General features: G+C 40.2%; 1 protein-coding gene across 5 annotated transcripts in view; it reads left to right on the top strand.

Moving 5' to 3' along the window:
* DCC (DCC netrin 1 receptor) overlaps window positions 1-22,142 on the top strand; it is a 1,201,728-nt gene that overhangs the window by 415,945 nt on the left and 763,641 nt on the right. For all 5 annotated transcript variants that reach the window (XM_085629855.1, XM_085629864.1, XM_085629892.1 and 2 more), the window contains exon 2: window positions 1,395-1,715. In XM_085629855.1, coding sequence (XP_085485981.1) covers window positions 1,395-1,715 — 321 coding nt within the window. The remainder of the gene's footprint in view (window positions 1-1,394; window positions 1,716-22,142) is intronic.

Here is a 22,142-nt window from a genome sequence, read left to right on the forward strand (position 1 = left end):
GCTCCAACTCCATTGGAATCGCCCCCTAATGCAGCATCATCATGTAGTGCTACAGGAAGATATTTGCGGATGAATAAATTACAAAGTGAAAAGCTGGATCTTTAGCTGCCTACAGTCCTGGACGCAGTCTTCACCCTCAAGCTGGGTGAGGGAGGGGAGCTCCCAACCTTGCAATCTGCTGTTACTAAATGTGCCAATCCACCACTTAGTTCATCTTGGCGGTGGTTAACCAGAGTGCTCATCAGAATGTGTAAGATGTGATCCTTTTGTTTGGAAATTGGATTTCCTAACAAGTGGTGAACGGGTCACAGCGCCTTGATCACAACTGACTGTCCAACAGGCGGCCATTGCAATGCTGCCTGTGCAGCCAAGCTGTTCACACAACAGGTGCTCATTTAGAAGTTCTTCATGCTCTTGTAAAGCATCACATATCGGAAAAGAACAAGCTCCTACAGTCTGCCTCTATGCATAAAGTTACACTTTCATCTTGTGACAATTAGGAGCACATTGGCATTGCACAGTGCACGTTAATTCGTCCCCATTCTGCACCGCGCACTTAAGAGCAGAATTTGACACTAGAATATTTGATTAAGATATCAGCAAAAGATATATGAATAAGATAAGTAATATCACTACAGTAGTTTGAACACCACACAAACGTTTTGCTGCTGCTGGATGAAGGATTTTAACAGGAAACAAGGCTTAGGCAGGAGTTGGGGTTATGCAGACAATGGGAGAAGAGATTTGTGAAGTCCTGAGAGAAGTTCAAACTATAGATGTTATTTGTGAATTTAAAGTTGTTACTTAGTGCTTGTGCAACTAGTTAGTGATTTCAGAGCTCTCTCGGAGAAGAAGGTGGATTGAGTGGGCCAGGAACTAGAGAGCAAAGGGCTCATTTTGAATCAGGTCTGTAAACTCCATGGAAGAGGTGTGTCTTCAAATGTTTACCCCTCTGTCTGAAGTTCTTTTTACTAATCTTGGTTAAATTCTTCCTTTGATTTTAACACCTAGGTCTTGTTATGAATCTGTACAATCGCTATGACTCACTCTGATGCATAATACTATTATATAATATATGTGGTTCTTTGATTTCTTATTCCTGCTAATAACAGAGTTTTTGTCTTTGACGGAGCTTTGCTCCAGTGGGCAGTTTTCCATTTATTGCATTTTTTATTATTTGTATATTAACTGCAGAGTGGCCTAAGGTAGCTTGCATTGATTGCATCAGTAATACTACTTTGCATGAAAATCTGCCATTGATTGCGCCAAGGCATCTACGATGTCTCATACAATGAAGTATTGATGCACAGTTTGGATTTAATGCTTTGACATTTGCAAATGTCTTCCTGGATCTAAGGATATAAGCAACTCTAAATTTGCTGTTTCTATTTCAGGTTCACAGGTTAAGAGCTTCATATCGTTGCGCTTCCTGTCAGAGCCCTCAGACGCTGTGACCATGCGGGGGAGTAACGTGCTTCTGAACTGCACGGCGGAGTCTGATCAAGGGAATCTGGTCATCAAGTGGAGGAAGGATGGCGTGTTTCTGAATCTTGGTGCAGATGAACGGCGGCAGCTCATGCCTAACGGCTCCCTCCTGATACAAAACATAATTCATTCGCGACATCATAGGCCGGATGAAGGTCTTTATCAATGTGAGGCCTCCTTAGATGGAATTGGCTCCATCATCAGTCGGACGGCTAAAGTCACCGTAGCAGGTAGGAACTTTTATGGTGCTTCTTGCGTTGAGGGCGTCTGATGTGTATTGAATCCCCTTACCTCGAAAGCAAAATACAGACCTATTATAGCAACAGTTTGGTGTATGTATGTATTCCCCATAGAGATAATGAATTTAAGGACGTATATTTTACAAGATATCAGATGTTATATGGAGGAAAAAAAGAACATATTTTACTGGATACTAATTTACAACCAGAACTTCACTCTTAAGACAAGAGCTGAGTTCACAAAGCACCACTGGGAAAGCTTTTGCAGTATACTTCTGTCATTCTCAGTAGTCGCGAAGCATCCCAAGAGTATTCCTGGACATCCGTGACTCTTGCAGATATTCAGGATACTTCTACTTCCCCAAAAATTCTCCTGGATAATATTCACTGGAGTGAAAATCCAGATCGGTAAATCATATGAAAATATGCATTTGAAGATTCTTTTTGTCCAATGTCCATATAATTAACAGTAGAAAAGTATTTTTAAGGGATTAGAAAAAAACATACATTGAATGAAACTTTGACTCATTTTCTGCAGCCAAGGGGCCACTTTTGTATTTATGTCATTGAGTAAAGTTTTATAGCACACCTTTAAACTGGAGGATTAAAGAGAAACATAGAGAGCATAGCAGGTCCAGGTCTCCTTGTAGAATGTCTTATGTTTCACCTTGTATGCATTCTTTCACTCTTTTCCTATTGTGAATTAAGAAGGCTGCAATACAGCGTTTACAAAAGCACAGCTCACAACAAAAATGAGGAATGGGCTCAAGGTACAGCTTCTGGGTTGTGAACATAACACCAACACTGTACCTTAGGAGTATGGCTTGGTGTGAGACGGGGAGCAGTTTACGAGCACCCACACTGGGGATGGTTTAATGAAATCACTTGTTAGCTGTTCCTCAGGGGTAGACAAGTTAACTGAGACACGTACAGTAATACTATATTTTTTTTTTTTTATAGAAAAAGAAAGGAAGACATTTTTAGAGTTGTTTTGCATTTTGAATCTTGGATATATATAATATATATCTTGTATACTACCAATCCACTTAGAAAACACATGATAAACACTTGAATCTCTATTTTAAGGGCATACATTGTGACAATCACAAACCAACCAAAGAGCAGTAGAGCTTTAAATGAAATACACCCTACTTTTATATCTTAAACCCACAGTGTCATATCTAATGCAGCTACCACTTTTTGTTCTGAAGAGAGATCATGCATTATTTGGAGTTATTAACTTGAGGTAGTAATGGTGAACCACCTCAAAGTTAATAAGCCAGTGTCTTGTTAGATAAATGTAGTTTCAATTGGAAAACCTGGGCTTATTCCTGATAGCTGTGTCACAATTTAGCAACATTAAGGTCATCATTAATATTCCAAAATTAGTTTAGTAAAATAAGGGAAAGATTAAAGAGGTAAAATAAGAAGGACTTGACTAAAAATGGTGAAGGGAATATAAATTGGTGTGAAAATGTCAATGTTTGATTACTTTCATTATAAAAACCCGCCACTTGATTCCACTCTTGCGACAAAAATTGAAAAAGAGTTACAATCCAGCTGCTGCGCCTCTGACAGGTCAGGTGAGCAGGTACAGGAGAAGTCTAAATTACTCTTCAGCTGACATGATAAAACGCTTCGAATCTTCATGGGGCGCCTGTGAGGAGTCTTGAGCCACAGATCTAAGGGGGAGACAGACTTCTCTATTCCTGCTTCCTTAGACCCACAGCCAAAGGCCAGTGCCCCATATCTTCTGAGTTCTTCTTTAAGATGTTTTTTACCTGAAGGGGCAGGCAGTTTCTTGGGTACCAGGTCCCAGATAACATGCAGATGGGAGGAGGTCTCTCTGGGGTGAGGTGGGGAGTGGAGTGGAGTAAATTGAAATTGTAACCCAGAGAGGACAGCTTTTAAGCCACTGCTGCTATTTTCACATCACTGTACAATGCTGTTACCTAAGAGGAAGAATACAAATTAGGTATGGTCAACTATTTACCATGTTTAACGATCAGAGCACTTGCACTGGGATATTGCTTAGCAGTCTCCCATTCGTTCAAGTCAAAATATGACATTAAATGCTTTCCCACAAAAATAAGAAATCTGGGGACCACAGGCAAAATGCAAAATTCACCCTCCCCGGCCTTTCATGGAGGAAAACAAATCAATCACTGTGTGATATTCCTTTCATACCGTGCTATCATGAACCTACTATTATCTTGTAATGCCAATAGAGGATGTCTTAAGGAAGGAACTTTCCTGGGGCCCATCAGGCCTTCTGATACTCTCAAAAATAGGTGGGCACACGCTCAATCTGCTGAGGCCCTTCTTACATCCACATCTTTGCACCTCTGCATTCTCAGTGTTGCAGTTAGAGGTTAGTACTTCAGCCCTCAGTCGGTAGCCTAAGACTGAGAATTTGCCTGGGAGTGGAAGATTTCCATTGCGGAAGCACATTCCCATTACAGGTGGTGCATTCTGCCTGCATCATGCAAAGATGTGCTTGGTCCCAGTTTCCTGTTACATGCCTCTACGAGAACACAAGCAGCACCTCCAGTACAAAAGTGGCTTCTCCAGAACAAGCCTTAGTGATGTCCCATGGTTGAGTAGGTGATCTTAGACTAACTGGTGTCATCATTTGCAACTTCTGCTACATCTTGGGTCTCGGCTCTCTAGTCTCAGAGTCGAGCAATGTATGAGGCCTTCAGTGTGGCCGCCTTTGTGCTCGTAATCTCAGGTTATGCATACTGTTTACTGTTTAGCCTGTATAGAATGTGGTGCAACAAAGAGTTATAAGGTGCAGTATACTTAAGTTTATTTGCAGTGTTTGCTGAACAGCTTGGTATCTCAACAAAATAAAGGGTCCTCTTTAGGGATTGATAAGGACATCTTACACTAGGCACAGCAATAGTGGCTTACTGAATATGTATGATGTATCCTACAGATAAAACAGCTACACATTTCATAATTAAGATGACTCTAAAAAGCAAACCACCTTTACAGAATGGGTGTATTAGCCCAGGTTTGCATATGGCTATCCGTGCATCCCCCTTCTGACCTTATTGGATAGTGGGTATAGGTCTGCGGTAAATTATTTGTTATTGTGCATGATGAGGAGCAGTTTCTGTTCTTGTGTCATTGTAATTGTATGACTGTGCAAAATCATGGAAAGGGAAAAATAAAAAGGACTGTCTTTCATAATTTCCAAAATCCAAATTTATCTTGTCCTCCGATAAGTGAGAAATGCTATCTCCTAAGATATTTAAAGGTGGAGTCCTATAATTTATTTCTAAGAGAAAATGCTACTTATCTTTCTAAAATAAGTTTGTCATCATATAAATAACCCCTATGCATTACCAATAGGAAACATGCCACCAATATGCATTACCTGTATAGACGCTTTGGCCTTGAAGAAAGTACACATTATTTCACCAGGAAGGAGTTACAACAGAATTCAATGTCCATTTTTAGAAATATATTTTGGCACGAGGTCCTGGCAATCCCATACCCCATGAAAAGATGCTTTACATATCTGCAATTTGAAAAATAAGCTTAAAAGTGCATGCCTTAGTATCCTGGGGTTAATATACGCAAAGATAGATCACGAAAAAGCTATACATTTTGATAAATAGACTGATTGTGAGAACTTGATCAGTAGTTAAGAATAAAAGAAATGATGATTGACATAGTATGTCTCAGGCCTGACCAGATGTTGCCACTACAGCAAATATGCCCGAACAGCAAAGATGGATGTTTTTCAATCTCCAGAAGGTGCTAATGACATAGATTTGGATCATGGCTCTGAGTATGAAGGACTATAAAGGGTGGTGTCCCACTGGTGTTGATGAGGTCACACTGAATGTGTCTTTGGACCTTCAGTGTCCTACAGGTGATGCCTCACACATGTGTTGGACTTAGACTGGAAAAATATTCACTAATATAGATTTTCAATAGTGAGACTTAAAACAGTCTCCCCTATTAAGGTATATCTTTTAATATCCAGTATCTTCAAGTATGTAGGTGTCCAAGTTCTTGGATAGTTTTATTTGTTTTGTTCACAGTATGATGGACGACATGGTGCCCCATGATAGTAATAATGTGGAACTGAAAGAGATACACTGGTAAAGGTAAAATGCTTACAAATGTTGATATACTACATGGGTTATAATTCAAGACTGTTTTCAAACCTTGCAAATATTGTTAAATGAGAAATAAAATAATCTATACCTCTACGACTTTTTGCTATGCTTCTGCATTGAACTCAATGAAATGTTTTGGCCTCATCTCTGCGCATGCCCTTCATGATAAGCTGTTACCCTTTGTTTGGATTTTAAACTCCTCTTTTCTGGCAGAAGAGAGAAGTATTTAAAACATGTTCCGACAATGTTGCTCATTTTCAATGTTGTATCCCATTCTGAGAGGCAGACCTTGAAATAGAGATCTATTACCACATCTGGTATACTGCACCCCAAGATATAGGTGTTTACTGGGTACATTATTCCTGCACCAAATAACGGCCCACTCTAAGTGAGGGTCTGGAACTACAGATGCATAATTCTGTGTCTATTAGAGGGACAACCTGGAGGACTGACAATTCACATATCTTAGAGATGCACATGTATGTGTTAAAAGGTGAGCTCAAAGTAAGGTGAAACACTAACTGAACTTTGGAAACAAACATGTTGTTTAATAGGCTGGAATAGTATTTCGTTTCAGAAAACATTGATTAATTCTTGATAAAACAAATCTTTATATTTTGAGCTTGTATTTAAACAATCACATCCAGGATTTAGAATCTAATTGAGATTGATGGACTAAATGGTATGGACAAATAACTCCATCTTTGTGACTCTTGTTGAAACCATATTCTGACAATCAATTTTACAATTTCAGGTTTCGTATGATCCTAATTTGTATTAGTGAGTAAACCTTCCATGCGAGATGGCACTAAGTTCTGTAGGTTTGTTTTAGTATTTCCTGAACAGAAACGTTTCCTTGTGTAAGATAATGAATATTATATTGAAATCCCATCCAGAGTAGCAGCGCTTTCATTACCCCTGCAATTCACATATGTCACAAGTATTACATTTACATTTGTTATTTCAAGAATAATATTTAACAATATATTTAGTTTAAGGTCCCAGTGCAATTATTTTAAACAATATGTAGCAAATTAGAAAGGTGGTGTGGTTGCATGACTTGCTTACCAAATACACTATCCAGCTATTGCAAACTTCTATTGTAAACTCATTCTGGCATTTAATTATTGTTGTTATAAATATTCCTTCTTGGAATTGGAGTACATTGCTTGCTTTAAAGGTTGACTCTAATTAGATTCTGTCATCAAAGTGTGGGAATCAGTTTAATTAAAGCTACTATGCAGGTTCGCTTCTTATTAAAAACCTAGCTGGAATTTGATCAGGGCTTTTAATTAAGGCGCAGACCTAGAGTCCTACCTCCAAACTATGGTAATGCATTCAGGCTAGAAAACAAACTCATAAATTGCCGATGTATGTTTGGACACAACAAAACTACAAAGCAAAGGATTGTGTAAACACAACAAAATATTATGTGTTCTGAACTGGTCCTGGGAATAATGAGCACTGAAGCTGATAATTACTGTAATCAGAATCTTACTTGTGGCATAAAAGATGCAAGCTATTAAACCCCTTCACAGAGAGGCATGGTTGCAATTCTGTTAACATATCATGCATTTTCTGCAGCCGAGACATTGCACCGTGACACATAAGAACTCCTGTGTATACACTATTATTGTGCAAAGATAATCAAAAATAATGTATCAAATTGGGTCGTCTTTTTTGCCTTCATGGTATAAGTCATAAAAGATATCTCAAAATGTGGGACATGAACAGGTGTTGTTTGTCTCAGTGTTTGAGTGGGGATAGAGAAACAGAATGCAGGAGGGTGTAGGGGTTGAGTGAGGTGAGTGTGAGAGAATAAAGCAATGGGCCTATGCAAATTAGGTATTTGTACTGGACAGTTAAAATAGCATAAGAATGTCTTCTCCAGGGCTATCAGAAAAAGCATGCACCAGTCGGTAATCATACGCTGTGGACCGATTGCCATTGATTTCCTATTGATAGTGCAAATGAATGATCCATTAGTTGAGGATGCATACATATGAAGAAGTGAGCAGATATGACAATTGGAACATTTAAATGTGGAACATACTTGACTGCATTTATTGCACCAATGAAACAATCGTGGCACGGGGCTTAAATTACCCATAAGGGCCACTAACCTCTGCCCTGGAGATTCATTCAGGGCCCTCAAAAAGTGACTAGATCATAATACTTTTCTGCCATACACTGATTATGGGCCACCTCTCCCTATTCCCGAATAGGCATCACCAAGATATTAACGTCAGTGCCGATAGGCCTCCTGAACAGCGACCTATCCCGCCGGCTAAATACAGAGATTTGGGGGTTTCTTGAGCTCAAAGAATTAGAGATACCACCGAAACAACTCTTTACTACAGGGAACTTCTGCCGTCCTCCTCATAACAACTTTGTTTAAAATAGCTAAAGTACCACAAAGTAGGACTGTTGCAGGGTGTTGGAGATGTAGGAGGGCTTGGAACATTTTCATATGTGAAAATAATATGTTTTTCCGTCAGTGTGCAATGTTCACAATAATGCACTATTCTCTATTTTATAGGTTTTAAGGGATTATATGTGTTACATGATTTCTATTCTAGAGATACCAGCACAAGTTTTGCTAAAATCATACCACAAATAAACATGATATAAAGTAATACACTATTCTGAAAATTCAGCAATTTGCCTTACTATACAGCTGAATGAGTGTCACATTGCATCATATCAGGACATGAGCATTCATAAATTACTTTTCTTACATTTTCTGAAATATTCCAAAGGAAATGCAAGAATTATAAATGTATAAGGTGAAAAAGCAAGGACACATTTTTTTGCAGGAACCACTCCACCTTCTGACATATCTCAACAGAAACAGATAAATATTCTCAGCCTCCCAGTCAGAGCTGACATCCTGTTCAGTCAGGACTATTTAGGTGCCTCCTATATTGATCTCATTCCTATAATTGAATGCGCCAAAAAATCTAAAATAAAGACCTACTTGATAGCCCTTCATTGAAAGCACTCAAAATTATAACAATATATTGGCAGATGGACATATGATGTTCTGACGCTCTGCTTGACAGCACCAGCCTCTACAATTTTAATACAAAAGCATTTCTCTTCAGCCTATACCTGAAAACAAACTCATCACTGCCCTCTGCTCTTAGTATTACCCTCCCAAGCTTTTTGGCCTACACAACTGCACATGGTTTATTCATCTGCTGGCTCACCCTAGATCTCTATACCTATATGCACCACTCTCTTGACCTCTTCTTTCCCATACTTAAAGCCCCACTCAAAGCCTTTTCCCAGCCCATAGTTTTCCACCTCCTTGAGACCAACTTTAATAATGCACAATAAATAAATGAAAAATGGTGCAAATCAAATTTAAGGATGTCTCAAACAATCACAAATAGACATACTTGACTGTATGAATTTCTTAACTTAAAATTGCAACTAAATTTAGTAAATACAGTAAAACAATTAGCAAATTGGGCAATAATGCTTTGTTGTCAAGACCTTTATGGTTTGAAGTTGTTCCTAAAGAGGAAGCAGATTGAAAATTTGATGCCCAGAACATGAAAGGCCAAAAGAAAAACTAATTGAGTTGAGAACATCGGTGCAATTTTTCTATTAGTCATTAACTAAGCACTCTGAATAAGAATCAGTGAAGTTTTTGCTTGCAAACAGACTCTCTTGGACTACAGGTATGTTCATGTAAAAGCATCATTGTCAATTCAACATATTCTCTAAGTCCCATCCAACTATCATTTTTAGACATTTTGTGCCATCCGTACGATCATGGACGCAGTTTTATTAATCGCTGCTCTAGTCCACAACTCTGCAATCTTTGCTTCTTTTGTGGATTAGCTAATGCTGTAAAGCTTGTTGCATAGTCACAGTACAATTTTTGATTATATTCTGGCTCTGTGGATGCGCGGGGTTTCGGCCAGTGCGAGGTTGGAAGATCGGAGGTTTCTTTTGGGTACGTGGAAATTGATTCTGTCGTTGAGGTATTTGGGTCCGTTGTTGTGTAGGCATTTGTAGGCGTAAGTGAGGATTTTGAAAGGGACTCTTTTCTCCACGGGGAGCCAGTGGAGACTTCGTAGGTGTTGGCTGATGTGTTCGTGTTGGGGAATGCCGAGGACGAGTCTGGCGGCTGTGTTCTGTATTGTCTGGAGTTTGCGGAGTAGGGACTTGTTGATGCCGGCGTAGAGTGCGTTTTCATAGTCCAGTCTGCTGGTGAAGAGTGCATGGGTGACTGTCTTCCTTGACTCAGGGGGGATCCACTTCAAGGTCTTGCGGAAGATGCGGAGGGTGTTGAAGCAGTTCATGGAATTAGGTCAACAAGCATACACAATCTAGCTGCTACAACATATGCCTGATCTTCGTTTTCCAATCCCAGCTGTCAAAAAATAACTAAGCCACTCTAGCCTGGCAACAGTGAGCTCATATTTGGATTACTGTGGCTCATTCTTTGTGGGTACTCTAAATAAGATCATGCAGCATCTACAGAGGATCCAAATCAATGTGGCTAAAGTAGTGGCAGAACTCAGCCATCATCCATCTTTGAGCTATACGTCTACCTGTCTGTATTGTTGTGACTACTGGATGACCAGACCTTATAGTCCTTGCAGAAAACTGACATGTTCAAATAATGACTTGTTGTACGCCCTCAAGGTAATCAAAATCAGATTATCGAAACGTAAGTGCATATAGGGACGTATAGATTTATTATGACTAAATCCACATCTGCATACATTGAATTTATATATATCTCACAGGTACATATATTCGGAGTTAGGTATTTAAAATCTAGACTTAAATTGACAGTCAATATTTTTTATATATATATATTGTCCTAAATATTGTGTCCCATCAATGTTCAGAGTGCACACCAGCTGAAACATGAAAGGAATACTGTTGAAGTCTGGGGTCTGTAGCACCCTACCCATCCTGGGTTCTCGCCAATGACTACGCCACACAAGGACAGTAGTCATACACGTCTTTATTCTTCAGCGTGTCAGTAATCAAGAACTCAGTATTCTAAACCTGCATTCACTTCATTACCCTCCAACGCCGACGTCACAAGTCTATAAAGTTCGTCGGGAACCAAAAGAGTTCTGTCATTCTTTATTTACACGACACAACAGATTTTGGTATTTCCTGAGTAAGAGCTTGAGGTTAAAACCAAGGTACACATGGTTCTGAATGAATTTTAAAACTGAACTAATTTCTAATAGGGGTGTAAGCACGGATATTAGATTCTGGCATCACAATAATTGAGCATATGCTATTTTCCCTCGACTGTGATTAAAGTTTTCTGAGCCATGCCATTATTTTGAAATAACCACATGGCAACAGGGAGCGCACAACGAAATTCCATGAACAATAAAGAAAAATGCATAAAAAGAAACAAAATAGATGATTCTGAGGAATTTTGTTGTCTCTTAAGTCAGCAGCTATTAAAAGTCAAAAATATGATGGTATTCATCCTCTAAAATTCAACTATTCTGTGAAGCAACCTTTTCTGAATCCTGATGCTATACAATTGATTGCATGGGCAAACTAATTTTACTGTGCACTCCAGGTGTGCTTTGAAACGCAATTCCATGGTTTAGAGAGCTGTTTATCTAGCACAAGTAGAAAATACTGCAGGTTTACAAGCAGAGATGTGGAGAGCAGCCAGTGCCCTGGAAGCAATGTTCCGAAAATGAATGTGTTTCACCTCTCGGTTGATGTTCTCAGTCTGGTCAGGTTGGTAGTGACTGAAAGTCATTACCACTTGACAGCAGTTTGATGGCCTAAGTGAAATGAGTTGGTAGTCTCATTCCAGTTAATCTAAACTGCCTGCCCAACCAACCTCTGAAGCAGAATGTCACAGTATCAGCCAGTCTCTGGCAGCACCTCAACCTGATTTATGTACCAGTTAGTATGCGTTTGCTCTTAGACACTAAAGGAAAGAGCTGAACTATTTCCCAAAGGCTTGTTTCCTTCCTGTGTTTGTAAATATCTAGTTCATGAAAATACTGATTGCAAACTTAGTCATCACTTGGTCATTGCAATATACGTTTGAGCATAAACTTAAAAACATGCATTGCTAGTAATTGCTTTTCTATTGCCAAGACGTGCTAGAGACTAAGGGTTGCAATTTTTCTTTTGTATATATACACACATGTATGTTGGGCTATGTTTTGTTACATTCCTTTCCATTAAGTCACACTGCCTTAAGTTGCTTTACATAATGAGAATGTACAATATGGTACACTTTTAACAATAATACATGTTCAATTATGTGAGTTGGCATGTTTGAATTTATGCTGTTTCTTCATCTGGCTTGTTTTGGGAAATTAAATAGCCAGTGAAGGGGAATGGACTTATTCTCCTATTGAAAATAGTGATATTCTCTGTTATCTCAGTTCTGTTGAGTTATTTTTTTACAAAACTGAGGGGCATATTTACAAGATAATGACGCAGCGCTGGAAGCCATCTTGCTGCACCGAGCTATGTTATTAGGAAAGGGCAGGGATGTGTTGTATTTACAACAATAGGACACATCCCTATGCTTTCCTCTGCGCTGGTGCACAATAGGCTGCCTAGCGCCAACGCAAGCACCCTTTCACCATAGTGCACCATGTGCACCTTCCTGCACAAAAAAATGATTGATAACGTTTCCCTCCTTCTAGGTGTGCTCCAGAATGCAACACACATAGAGAGAGGAAAATATGAGGAGAAATAAAGGTATTTCTCCTTGTTGCACCACTTTTACGCCTCCTCTGGGGAGGGGTTAGAATCTGGCACATTCCCAGGTTTATGAAACCTTGTAAATCTGAGAATGCGCCAGAATCCATGGGAACACCCACAGCAACACCCCTGGAACTCCCCTTTCACGCTGAGTAATGCATGAAAGGGGGGCATATTTACAAGGCTGTGAAAAGCCACACAGGGTTGCTTTGCGTGGACTTGTGTATATGGACAGCACACTGCGCCACTAGAGCGTGAAAAAAAGTGACTTTGTGGAGGCGCTTGTAAATAGGCCCCTATGTTTCACAACTGCCGTCTGATTCTGTATGCAGTTCTAAGATGGAACTGCAAGTGTCTTTTCAATTTGTCCAGATACAGCAGAAGGATGTGGCACAAAGGCATGAGCTGGTCTAAATGTTAATTGGGTTTAATGTAGATATGTCTCAACGAAATTCACCAATCATGGACAGATCGTCATTGTAAACAAGCTGAAAGTAATGAAGATCAATTTTGGCCTAGTTTCTGAAATCGTTTCTCCAGTTATAGGTTGTAAAAGGAAGTGGTTGTGCAAGATCCTACGTCATTTCTTCAGATTTGGCAGCCATGAGGCATAACCACTTAGAAGACAGCAAACGCTGTGGATAAGGAAGGTGGAAATAGCGTGCCGCTACATTTTACTAGTGTAAATCTGTAAGAGTAAACTTCAATCGCTGGTTAGAGGTTGCACGTTGATGCTGTTCCTATGGCATTTTAGTGAGTGTTGATGTCTACTTGTGCACACATGATTTCTTATATATTACATTTTTAATCGCTGACATCATCAGATTTATTAATCAATTGGTTTCCAAAGGATCAGTACTTATTAGCTTAACAATTTTGAGAATACGGCTTCATACAAAATGTTAATAATGCCATTGCGATGGAAATCATGTAAATTTGTTTAGGCCAAGATCTTCAATGCTAATCGGAGGAATTATGCCAGAAATAGGAAAATATGTTTGTCTTGATGTGTGTGTGTGCGCCTTTTATTGTTGTAATTGTACTGCGAATGGTGGGTTCAGTAATGATTATTGTAATAATGCATTTGTAATCACAGGGAAGAGAGACAATATATTGACAGGACACCAAGCCCGACACTCAAAAATGACAAAATGAAAGCACTGCACAGCCTGCCTCTAATCTAATTGCAAAACAGTATTTTTCTATTTCTAGATGTCCCTTGAGATGAGTGCTGTTTCATAAAACTATGCTTTTTAGCAGTATTTCTTGTTTATAGAAAAGACTATACTTGGGTTTGGCAACAATTGAGACAGAGATTAATTCTACTGGGCTTTTGTAACAAATTGTTACTGAAATGTTTGCTGTATGAGGAGAAAAAAAACCAACAGATTCAGTCCATTAACTTTATGGTACAACTGTGACCTACGAAATCAAATAGAAGCAGAAATCCCTGCAGGGAAATATTCACTCACTCACATCCTGGCACAAATAAATTATCAGAGAGCAATTGGGTGGAGGGAATTAAGCCCATTGCTGCATTGCACGAGCATGCCCAAGATTGGTAAAACAACATGACATATTTTGTATAATTTATTCTGAAAACCTGGTTGGCTAAATCAGCAGTGTTTAAACAGAGTCATTTAAACTGTGCAGGGAAGAAGATTTAATTAAATAGGATGAAATAATTTGTGTCAGTAGGTCCCTGCCCTGTAGCGCCGAGCTCAGATGGCGCTCTGGAGCAAGGTAGGCGTCATTAAAATTCAGCAGATTGCAGGAAGGCCAGGGGGTCCAAGGTCTTCCTGTGTAACTAAAGCTCTGGCGGGGTACAGAGGCCCTGGGCTATTAGCAAAAGGAAGAGAAACCTGTGTGCGCCTGCGCGGCAGACACGAGCCTGCAAGATGAGTGTGGATTCATTCTCTTTGTCTAGGTTTAAAGAACAGCAAAGTAAAATATGCAATGATCTTAACATGGTATTTAAATCATCCCTGTATCTTCAAGATTGCAGGACTATTTCAGTCCACTTTAGAAGATTTACTCTTTGATAGGTGCCTGTGGCTAGCTAAAGACAATTATTCATACCTCCACCAATTTGCATATGGAAGAGAAATTGTAATTTTTCCTGGTTTCATTTTCGATTAGGGTCTGTACAGAAACGTTTGTCTTTCAGTAACTGACGCCACGAATCTGATAAATAGGCTGGCCACACGTGTTTTCTACACGTCATACAGGACGTCACACTTAGGTAGTAGTTGTACCTTTGGAAAACTTGCTGAGATAGCCCGACAAAACACAGACATTTTGGCTAACAATGACTAAAACAGTCTGACTTACTACTTCAGGCATTTGAAAGAGCAGCTATTGCCCAGACATATCAATCAGGGGTATTGAAGGCAATATGGATACGGTGCTGTGGTTTCACGAAGTCCAGCAGAAAGCGATTAAAAAAGGGGCCTCATGGCATGAGCGGTGCTCAGCTCAAACAATTGTAAACAGTCTAGCTCCTAGAATCTATAGGCAGGTTTCTGCAGGGAATCCTGAGCTTATCTCTGGTAGCTTGACAGAAATGACTGGCTTCTCTCAGAGATTGTTAAGAATTTCGTACCACCAAAACAACATTAAAGTTAAGATCTAAAACCAATACAGTTCCAAGACAAATAAAAAAAAAAAATTTATCCGGTATTTGTTAAGAGCGTACTAATCACCCATAAGGGTCTCAAGGCGCTGGGGGCTGTCGGGGAGATTAAGTGAGCGATTGCCCAGAGTCACATTGTGCTGAGTAGAGCTACCGCCGGCGGATCGAACTGTGAGACCTGGAGTCAGCTGGGCAACACCTTTCCCATATTTAGAGAATACGTGTTAAATATATTGAATAAAATGACACCAAAACAACTAAAATCAGTAAAAGTGATCACAACATATTAGTTTTTAAAGAAATGGTAAAGATTGTCTTTAGGAAACAGCACGAGATCTCAAATCTCATGTAGTCCTATGGTGCATGGGAAATCAGTTTCTAGGCGTCGTTTTAGGCTGTCTGTAATGGAGTGGGGGCAGTTAAAGCCTAACTCTTCCACCCAGGTCAACAGTTTTACCTTCTTATTTAGCCTCTTTTTTGGATTTCAGAATCCTCTAATAGTGCAAAGGTAGGATGCTGTGGCCAAGATGAGCTTGGTGATGCTTGTTACACAAATAGGCAGCCAATCAAAAACTCTGAGCTGGATGACCTTGAAGTCTGTATCTTTTCCCCTCCTGGAGAATGGTGACAATATGCCTAAGTGAAGCCAGCCATTTAGTCCCTTCTCTGCTGTGTGTTGCCGATCCGCCACGCTGACTGCTAGCTCAATCCACGGGAGCGACGAGGAATTCCCCACACTCCTAAGGCACCACTATGGGAGAGCTGTGTGCAATGGAATGCTCACCCCCAGTGGAAGCCACGGAGATGTGGGGTCGGTAAGATGAAGGCAGCTGTGTGGAACCCCCAGTTGGTTGTTGGCCGCAGGCACAGAAAGGGACAACCTACAGAAAGATCAAGGAAGACAATGTTAATTAACCTTGCCCCCCTCCCCTAGTTCAAGATACACAAGAGATTTTCAAGTGCAAACGTTATGTATGACACACCACACTAGGTCTCTTACCAACTGAACATCTCCTATTGCCGTAAGAAGATCTGAAGGACTCAGCAGGATGGCAGGTAACACGCTTAGGACCAAAGCATCAAAACAGGATAGGTCTCTTTCAACACAGAACACACAAGGTGACTGACACTATCACCTAGGCAATACTACAAACTAATAGGGAGCAAAGCAGTTCTAACCCTTAGCAAGGAAGGAAGGGATTGGGGACTAGAGAAGACTCCCTAAATGGCAAGAACGATGAGAGAACTCTAGTCTCTAGCTACACTCCAAGGGCTTCTAATAGCGCGGCCGCGCATGAACTAACTTTTGCTATACAGGGGAGTCTGCGATAGATGCAACAATGTATCTAGCAAAAGCGATACAAGGCGAAGCACTCGCAAAGGGAATCTAGAGGGGTAGTCGTGCACACGGGTATGTGGGGGAAACACAGTAGCACTCACAAGAATAATATCAGCCCTACAGCGAGTGCCGGGAATAATACTGCACAGGCGTGCGGAGATCGTCACAGAGCAGGAAGTGGGTACGGAAACACACGGTAGAAAGAAAACACTCAGCGCCTTCTCTACCGATACTGAATACTCCGCAATCCTCGTTACAAGGGGAACGTCTCACCAGCCTTTAGACCAGAGTTGGTGCAACAAACACAGAGGGATCTAGCAGGAAACGCCGTTTGCACAGATACCGTCGTCGTTAACCTAACGGACACAGCAAACGCTGAAACAGGAAACAAATGGGCGTGGACCAGGGTTCAAGAATCCAGAAGCCAAGCACCGGATTCGAGGATAACCAGGGTCTATATAGGAGGCATCAGGGGAAGACTCCACCTCCTTAAGGGACCGTGTATAAAGTGTGTCAACAGAATGCAAGCATGAAAATCTCTATGCCATAGTCGAAACCCCCTTAACGACTGCGCAAGGTATCTGACCCCTAACACTGTGCTATTAGGTTGGTCTGTTAATGGGTCTCACAAAAGGCTATACTTGCCTTTGAGTGCTTTTGTTTGGTACAGTTGTACAAATTTCCCATCTTCCTCTGACATCTCCTTGCCAAATATGAGTTTAGATGACTCTTTCCTCTGAGCTACAGCTCCTGCAATTATATTTACTTGTCTGGTTGATTACTGGGATGAGAGATTCAAAAAGGCCCACTGGCTTCAGGTTGAGAACTAATTCTGCAAGAATTTCAATTTTCCTGCCAGTGCTCTTACCTGGAAACAAAATGGTTTTGACTCCAGTTCAGGGTAGGCATTATATAACAAACTTTCCAGGAATCCTTCTTGTGACACTTGAATTAAGAATTTAAGTTCACAACTGGAATAGATTTCAACATATGGGTTGAAGTTTCCATCAACTGAATTTCTATCAGGTCCCAAAAATAAAATACAAAGGATGTTTTTAAAACATAGGAAAGACCAATCAATGAACCACTGACAAATATGTAAGTAACACTGTTTTTAGAGAAACTTGAAAGTTACTGTTTGACTTCTTACCATTTTGAAACAGTTTTTTTTCGCTTTCAAGGCATAACTTGCAAGTGACTTATTTAAAGTGAGATTTCGGTCTAAAGATGAAAAAATCGAAGTGGCATGCTAGGATATCACTGCAGCTTTGCAGATCTGCTTGCCACCCCTTTTTCGCCTTTTTTTCAACCTCAAATGTGGTGATTATAAGCTCAAGCTGTGGTTGACACTGAGGTTTTGACGTTATGCACTTGTTCAATTTATTTGCTTGTGTACTGTGTGTACCCTGAAAACGAAGTATGACTCATTACGAGTTGCCTGGAGTGGAGAGGGGGGGGGGGGGGGGAAGGCGGATACTACTCCTGGCAACTACAAGTTTTCCAGTCAAGCCTGAATTATTGGGTCCTCAAAGGCCAGATTCCATAATTAGGGACCCAGAAACACCAGAGCCATCTGCAGAGATGTGGGGGCCGCAGGCCACTGCTGCGTCCAGCCGTGCCTCTCTGCATTCTTCATTATGAGTGGTGGTGGGGGGGTCAAAAGAAGCTTCCCCCAGCTAAAGAAAAAAGAAATTGGCCCTCCTGACTTCCCTTCCCCTTTTTACCGTACCAACCCCAGGGCAAAAGAAAAAGCTTCCAAAACACCCCCACCCCGCTTCAAGCACATGGTAAATATCTGCAGATGTGGACACATTATTTCCCCTGGGCCTGTGAGCTATTTCACCTTCCAGGGTAAAAGAAAACCTCAGAATCCTTGTTAACTCAGGCGGAGACACCAGCGGGGGAACTCATAATAACGATCTTGGTGTCCGCCATTTAGTCATTATGTTTTGGGGTAAATCACATACAATAAGCCGCCTCTCATTGCCCGGAGGTGCACAGTGTCAGAAATCTATACCCATTGATTGAAAAGGTCTAAGCAAACTGATTTGCTTCCTCCAGCATTGTTAAGAGAATCAGCTGAGAGAGTCTCATCAATGGAGCTGAGTTCAATATTGATAATATTTAGAGACATTGAAAAGTCAAGCATGAGCGACAGTATTCCATTCCCATCCAACAACCTCAATTACTCGATGGCCGTGCATACTTTTGGCTTTAGTAGAGCAGAGATATGTATTTTTTCATGAAATTTCATGAAGTGTCATGGAAGTTTTGCAAAACGATGCTTTTATTGCGAGGTGAGGTTTACCAGTACCTTTGGGTGACTTTTTTAAACCAAAGCATATTTTTCATACAAAAGTCACAAGGCATACTAGCAGGAGATTGAGTTTAGCACAACATTTCTTTCAGCAACACATTTTCTCTGCAAACCAGTCTTCCATTTTAAGAAATTTCACAAATTTTGTGTAATGTGAAAATTGGGAATTTTATGCATTTCACTGGCGTACTTTAAAGTTCACCTAAGCCTGATTTAAAAGTCAACTCTTGACCAATGTGCATCAATAATGATCTGGTCAAAGGAAAACTGAAACATGGGTATGTAAAGGAAATATCTAGTTATTAGGAAAACCATGATGTATGTGAAATTTACAGCAGCCTGCATTGCAGCAGTTGATCCTCCATACATCATCAGAAGTATATTCATGATGGACACTGTAAGTTCTATGACTTTTTCAGACAGTTTAGTTTTTATTTATTAAATATGTAGTGAAGTCATATCGCCAGAAACTCACCTAAATCATCATCTGAACCAAACTAAACTTCTTTAAAGATCTAAAATAGAGCATAACTAAAACTCTACTTTGAGGAAGTTCTCACAGGATATGAGAGGAAGAGAATGCAAATACATGCATGAAGTTCACTAATAAAAATTCCACAACATGCATGTCTAGTGGTTCCAAATGTCGTCATTGCAGCATGTGGATGCGTCCACAGATGACCTTATTCAATTTCTTGGATTGAGCTAGGTCTAGCATTTGTGAGTCCAGTGAGAATGATACCTCACCACCATATTTGCTTAAACTTCACTCGGGTCCAGCCTATATTGGGCATTTATGCAGTTTGTAATCTGCTATGGTGAAACATCCACTATGCTAGAATGTTTTAAATCATACTGATACGCTGCTTATCAGTGTCTGGATACCCTCACAGGTGATTAGCCGAGCTCTACATATTCACATAACATAACCTTTGCACTATGTGATCCAGAATTGAGAAACTACAAATATATATGAATTATTTGCTCAATTAGTAGCAGTTAGGTTCATAACATGTTTGTGAATCAGTGTCCTGCTCTTCACGAAATAGAGGGAATAACAGTGAACTCTACACAGTAACTTAAATTCTGCACCAATGTGACTTCCATTTCCTGCCAAGAGGAGATTGTCAGATGTTATGCAGTGATGTTCACTCTATGAAGAATTATCTAACACAGCATATGCCCTCTCTTGCACATAATGTCATGTTGCTGTATAAGCAGAATTCAATTAACAGAAAACTAGATAGATAGATAGATAGATAGATAGATAGATAGATAGATAGATAGATAGATAGATAGATAGATAGATAGATAGATAGATAGATAGATAGAATCTTCAAACTCACATTTCCCTTGCACACATGGTGACAATAATAAAAATAATATTAATAATAATAAAGAAATTTATAGAGCGCCTGATTACTTTATTCAAAGTGCTCCCGTGCTATGGATTCAGCACCACAAGAGCCTAAAACACCAGAGGCAACATTCTCTAGGCTTCTCTGAAAAGCGGCGTCTTGCGTTTCTTACCGAAGATTGATTCTGAGCCTTTCTATCTCAGATTTAGAGGCAAAGTATTCCACAGTTTAGAAGCCAGAATGTTAAAAGAGCGATTTCCCATCCATGCTCTTTTCACACTCAGAACAATCCCTAAGTGGATCTTCTGCAGATATAAGGCTTCTGCTTGGTTGATAAGGTCTAACCAACGAATGCAGATATCGGGGGATTTATCATTCAAAATTGTGTGGCAAAAGCACATGTAATTGAAAGAAACTATCTCTCTCAATGGGAGCCAATGACGTTTCGCAAGAAAACAGATTGTATTTTCCATAACTTCTATTTTTCCTCTGCTCTTTTTGAATGCTGTAAACTATGATACATCTGCTCCTCCCTGCGACAGAATGCGATACAATATGTGCAAGTGGAAGTGATCAATGAGTTCTTGAAGGTTATCCAAAGTTTTAGCAAACCAAAGAAGAGGCTAACCAAACTCTATGTAGTTTTCGTGTTTGAAAATGCTCTACACTGAAGGCCTGCTTTCACCACAAAACCCTGAGGTGTCCTGAGTTGGGCACAGGTAGAGGGCACCTGGCAGACTGTGCACCTTCTTCTGATTGCTTTTAGCTGATTTAAGTGACTGGAGATGTACAATGGTGAGGTACAGAGAAGCATGAGTGCTGAAGAATTGAAAAGGGACATTTCAAAAATACAAGACTAGAGCAAAATAAACAAATATGATTTCAAATAACTTAATAAAAAATAGCAACCTTCTGGGTATCCTAATTCCGAGATGCAACCAAGGGTTCGGCTGGCAGGCCCTCCCCACTCGTATTCCTGTGCTTTGCATTACGGTACAATAAGTGCTATAATATGATTTTACATTTTTGTTTGGCCATCTCTTTTCATTTCCCTGTGAGTTGGTGAGCTGGACTCAATTTCACTTTCTTATTTTTTCCTATTTTGTTTTTTTCCTTCACACATCTTGATCCGTTGTCAGTTTATCTTCTTATTTTAATTCCATGGGTTATTTCAGGTATTTTGGTTATTTCTATTTCATTTTCTAGTACTTGACCCAATTGATCTAGCTGGAGGCTGCATTTTATGTTGGCAACCTTTCCTTGCTAACAGACATTGTCTGAGTTTTGTGGACTCTGCCCTTTGCCCACCCCCCCTTTGCTGCTGACGATGCAGGATATTCACGTTGGCTTTCAAAGGCCGACCGTTTTCCTGACATACCCTCTTCCAGTTAAATCAGTCATCAAGTTTTGGTCACCTAGCATGGTTTTTGTGAGCTGTGTCCCCAGTTCAAGTAAGCATGTACCAGGATACCCTTGTAGGTGTCTGCACAATGTACAAAATCTTGTGTATGGCAGCCTGAACTCTAAGATTGCTGCCTGCAGATATTTTGGGGCATTTGAAACAAACATTTAAGGCACAGGTACCCATAAACATAATCCCAGAGGTCATAAGATTTGGTCTCTCATGTGACCGAGGGCTGTGTGCTGCATTGATGACAGCAGGGTGGCAGTTAATGGTTTGGGGTGGGGGACAGTTGACAGTTAGGTGGGTTTTGGGTAAGCCAAGCATTTACATCCAGGGGCTACATTGCACAATGTGAAACCAGAGTACATGGGAATATTCCCGTCTTCCCTACTTCACCAAATTGTGTGATCCTAAGCAATTGTATTGACCTCGAGATACATGACATCAGGTTGTGTGCTGTACAAAACCTTCTCCTGTGTTTGGATTTGATCAACTAGAATGTTATTCATGT

Source organism: Triturus cristatus, chromosome 2_1 (assembly GCF_964204655.1).
Source record: "Triturus cristatus chromosome 2_1, aTriCri1.1, whole genome shotgun sequence".
Taxonomy (NCBI): domain Eukaryota; kingdom Metazoa; phylum Chordata; class Amphibia; order Caudata; family Salamandridae; genus Triturus; species Triturus cristatus.